Here is a 4,963-nt window from a genome sequence, read left to right as displayed (position 1 = left end):
TTCAGCACCCCACGGGTCTCCTCGTAGATGAGGCCAGAGATGCGCTTCACGCCGCCGCGGCGAGCAAGGCGCCGGATGGCCGGCTTGGTGATGCCCTGGATGTTGTCACGCAGCACCTTGCGGTGGCGCTTAGCGCCGCCTTTGCCAAGACCCTTCCCGCCTTTGCCGCGGCCAGACATAATGAGCAAGACGAGTCGTACACAACGCCTTGTGAGGACTCTGGCCTGAGGCAGCGCCTTTATAAGACAGTTGGCGGACCGAACTGAGAACCTGAAAGAAGTCGGCGGGAAGTCCCGCCCCGGTGGGGGAGGGGAAATCGAAAGGGCCAAACCGAAATAGGGAAAAAAGGTGAGCTTCTTGTTTCCGTGTTCTGAATTTTGTAATGTGCACCCTGTTTTGTTACCACGTTATAAGGCTTTAAAAAATTGCTTTTGAACGCAGAAGATATACATCAACACTGTGGGCAATACAAAAAAGTGACCGGGCTCGGTGGCTCACGTCTGTGATCCCACCATTTTAGGAGGCCAAGGTGGGAGTGTACCTGGACGTCAGGAGTTTGAGATCAGCGTGAGCAAAATAGTGAGACCCCCATCTCTACCAAGAAAACAATTAAATTAAATTAAAACATTAGCCCAGCGTGGTAGCACTTACACTTTAGGAGACCCTCTTTTTTTATATATTCATATTTAAAAAAAAAAAAAACCAGTACAGTAACAACAGCCTGTTATCCCCATTTTCCCATCACACAAAGAGCTCTACTGCTAGCTAATAAGATATTTTGGTGAGCAGATAAATGCACATTTTTTTCCTACAATATGTATGCAGTATATGGCATTTTACAACTTTGCGCTGTTATTTTAATCAATTTCCCTTATCTAAAGAGTTTACAAAAAGTGATTTTAATGTCTGCTTATTATTTCTCCTCCTGAATTCTCCCTACTAAAGTGTTAACCAATTCCCTAGGAATTTATTAATCAACAAGATTTTTTAAATAATTCATCTTCTCCCTGCTGATTAAGTACCACCTTTAACATTATACATACTCGGAACTATTACCAAAATTCTATTCTGTCTATAATTTAATCAAGATGGTTTGCAAAAGGGAATCTTTGTTCACAGTTAAAAGTTTAGAAAATTCACATTAGGAAAATTTTTAAAAGCAGTAATTTATATCTCCTTAATATTCCATCATAGGAATTTTCTAGGTCCACTTTAACAATATTTCTAGTATTTAGCAAAATGTGCTTTCTAATTTTCTTTTTCCTATTTTAAAGGAGAACTGTACAAAATTTACTTCCTGAGGAAAATGTAGAATTGAAGTGTTTTGTCACAAAGGATGCAGATTTTAAGGTATTTTGATGACTGTTACTACATTTTCCTCAAAAGTTTTATTCCATTCACTTTCGCCAGCAGTAACTGTTCTTGTGTATGTTTACCATCATTGAGTATTATGGTTTTTAAATTCTGTGTTACATTCAGAATTTACTTTTGGTTTTGTTGATTGAGTCTTGAGTTAATGAACTAGTTACTCAGCAAGATTTATTGATTTGTTTATAAGTAATAAATTGTCATCTTTAATATAAGCTTGTTTAGGCTGGGCGTGGAGGCTCATGCCTGTAATCCCAGCACTTAGAGAGGCCAAGGCAGGCAGATCACTTAAGGTCAGGACTTCGAGACCAACCTGGCCAACATGGTGAAACCCTGTCTTTACTAAAAATATAAAAATTAACAGGGCATGGTGTCACACATCTGTAATATCAGCTACTCAGGAGGCTGAGGCAGGAGAATCTCTTGAACCTGGGAGGCAGCGGTTACAGTAAGCTGAAATTACACCACAGCACTGCAGGCTGGACAACCAAGCGAGATTCCATCTCAAAAAAAAAAAAAAAAAGGAAAAGAAAACAAAAGAAAAAAGAAACCTATAAACTTTATTTTTTCCTGTAAAAACTGGCCACAAAGAAATTATTTAACTTACCTTGTTTGACTGTAAGTCGTAAGACCACCATTCCATGTACAAAAGAAATACTGCACAGACAGCCCAAGAATCTAGACAGGCCTGGCTGGATTTCCCCACTCAGTCTCTTAGCATTAGATCATACTCCTTATGTCCAATCATATTTCTACATAGCTATCCATACTTTGTTGAACCTAAGCATAAAAATGGACAATTTCCCCTGTATTTTTAGGTCTTCATTCTGAAGGCTCCTGTGTACATGTTAAATAAATGTGTATGCCTTTTCTTCTATTAATCTGCCTCTTGACAGGATTTTCAGTGAAGCTTCAGAGTACAAAGGGAAAGCTTTCCCTGGGCCCCAACAAGTTCAATCATACGGTCAAGGATTCAATCAATCCTGCCTACATAATGAAACCCTCATAAAAGCTCTGAATACCAAGGTCAGTAAGTTTATTGGTTTGTGAACACATAGATATCCTAGGGAGGTGACTGCTGCTTCCACACAGAGATGGCACAGAAGCTTTGCTTTCAGGACCCTTCCAAGACTTGCCCTATGTGTCTCTTCATCTGACTGGTTCTGATTTGTATTCTTTACGATAAAACTATAATCATAAGGATAGCACTTTTTATATTCTATGAGTCATTCTAGCAAATTATTCAACATGAAGGGGTAGTGGGAATCCCTGGATTTGAAGCCAGTTGCTCAGAAGAGCAAGTGGCCTGGGAACCCCACTTGCAGCTGGTGTCTGAAGTTGGGATAGTCTTGTTGGGAAATGTGCCCTTTAACTGGTGAGGTCCAGCTAACTCCAAATAATTAGTGCCTGAATTGAACTGTAGTAAATCAGTTGGTGTCCAAATAATTAGAAAGCAATTCATGTACGTAGTTAAAAATTTAGGAAATTCAGATTAGGGAAACTGAAAAATATCTATAAATCACAGTCCAAAGATTATCCTATTAACTTTATGATATCTATCTATTGAAACAGTCATCTTTTCATATATTTAATATTTTTTACATGCATGGATACACTGTGAAATTCTTTTAACTCTAAAGAAACTGTAATCCTGACACAATTTAAAATGTAATTTCTTTGTTTTTCAGTGTTTTCATGTAGATATTTACTTTGGAGAATAGTGAGGAACTCAGCTTCTGCAATGGAACAAACCTAGACTTAAATTGTGACTTCGTTGCAGACACTTTTGCTGTTTATGTCTTAATTTCCTCATCTTTATAATGAGAGTAAGGACAATAAGAGTTACTCCACAGGAAGCTGTAGGAAATAATGGAGATAATTGAACAAAATGTCTAGACTAGCTTAGTAAGATCTCACTAGTCATACATATATAATTTATATTTATTATTTATTGATTAATATTTTACTGATATTCAATTACTTAACTTTTTGTATAGATTTAAATTCACATTTATGCTATTTGCACTAGTCCAAATAAAGTACTTAACAATTCTTATGTCATTTACATTTCTAATATATTTGAATAAATGGTTAGAGTTTTATGTTTTGATATAACTTCTAAAACAGCTATTAGAAGATATTAATAGCTAAAATAAAAATAAAATATAATCAAATGAAGACTTTTTTTTTTGAGACAGAGTCTCACTCTGTTGCCCAGGCTGGAGTGCAATGGCTGGATCTCGGCTCACTGCAACCTCTGCCTCCCTGGTGCAAGCGATTCTCCTGCCTCAACCTCCTAAGTAGCTGGGATTACAGGTGCGTACCACCAGGCCCAGCTAATTTTTTTTGTATTTTTAGTAGAGATAGGGTTTCACCATGTTGGTCAGGCTGGTCTCAAACTCCTGACCTCGTGATCCACCCACCTCAGCTTCCCAAAGTGCTGGGATTACAGGCATGAGCCACCGTGCCTGGCTGAAGACTCTTTTTGAGGTGTGTTCTTCATTTCCCACTTCGAACATCATCACAATAACAATAAAGAGAATATGTTTATACATACAGTTAAAATCAAGACATACATTCATATCATAAATCAGATTTAAGATATGAAAGAAAAACATTGGAAAACCAAGAAGATAACTAAGAGAGTAGAAAGTTTGTCAAAGTATGTCATTAATTTTGTCAGGAAGACCTGGTTTTCCTGGAAGCCTCATGTGGGAGGAAAAAATTATTTTCTCTCTACACTTCTGAGTTCTCAACTAGAGCTCTTGTGACAAAAGACACATTAAGAAGAAAAAAACAAACAAGTTTATTAACATGTGTACAGCACATGTCACAAGTGGGAGTACCTAGAAATGAGTAATTAAAAATGTGACTTAAAACTCCAGTTTATATAGAGCATCTTTAATAAGATCAATAAGTTTTTAGAGAAATTAAAAGACAAAGGAAAAGGATTTTGAGTCTGTAGGAGTAACAAATTGTGGGAAGGTAAATGTATAGTAAACTAATGGTAGATAAAGGCTGGTTAGTAAAGTTGTTATGCAGATTGCTCTGGTGCCCTCTCTAAGCTGATGAGTCGTCTCTGGTGATTATTTTTTGTCCTCTCTGGTAGAGAGAGGAGGAGCGACACTTCTGCACATTTATGTCCTGCTTTTAGGCAAATAGGGAGAGGGCAGAGTTTTCTTGTATCTGCTTCTTCTCAGTGGCCCTCAACTCAAATAATCTTTATGTCAGTGTGGTATATTTTGGGGTGGTGTGTCATGCCACCCTTCACTCAGAAAAAGCTAATCTCTACCGAAAAAGAGAATCCAGGCCAGGCGCAGTGGCTCACACCTGTAATCCCAGTACTTTGGGAGGCCAAGGCGGGCAGATCACGAGGTTGGGAGATTGAGACCATCCTAGCTAACACGATGAAACCTCGTCTCTGCTAGAAATGCAAAAAAATTAGCGGGGCGTGGTGGCGGGAGCCTGTAGTCCCAGCTACTCGTGAGGCTGAGGCAGAATGGCGTGAACCCGGGAGGCAGAGCTTGCAGCAGTGAGCCGAGATCACGCCACTGCACTCCAGTGTGGGCGACAGAGCGAGACTCTGTCTCAAAAA

At 38.8% G+C, this 4,963-nt stretch overlaps 1 protein-coding gene across 1 annotated transcript in view; it reads right to left on the bottom strand.

Moving 5' to 3' along the window:
* Positions 1-179, bottom strand: part of LOC105547629 (histone H4-like) — a 3,011-nt gene extending 2,832 nt beyond the window's left edge. The window contains exon 1 of the mRNA XM_011991286.1: positions 4-179. Within this exon, the coding sequence (XP_011846676.1) occupies positions 4-179 (176 nt within the window). The remainder of the gene's footprint in view (positions 1-3) is intronic.
* Between the last annotated feature and the right edge of the window lie 4,784 nt (positions 180-4,963).

The sequence above is a fragment of the Mandrillus leucophaeus genome, unplaced genomic scaffold (genome assembly GCF_000951045.1).
Source record: "Mandrillus leucophaeus isolate KB7577 unplaced genomic scaffold, Mleu.le_1.0 Scaffold392, whole genome shotgun sequence".
Lineage (NCBI taxonomy): Eukaryota > Metazoa > Chordata > Mammalia > Primates > Cercopithecidae > Mandrillus > Mandrillus leucophaeus.
This window is presented reverse-complemented; position numbering and strand designations above follow the sequence as displayed.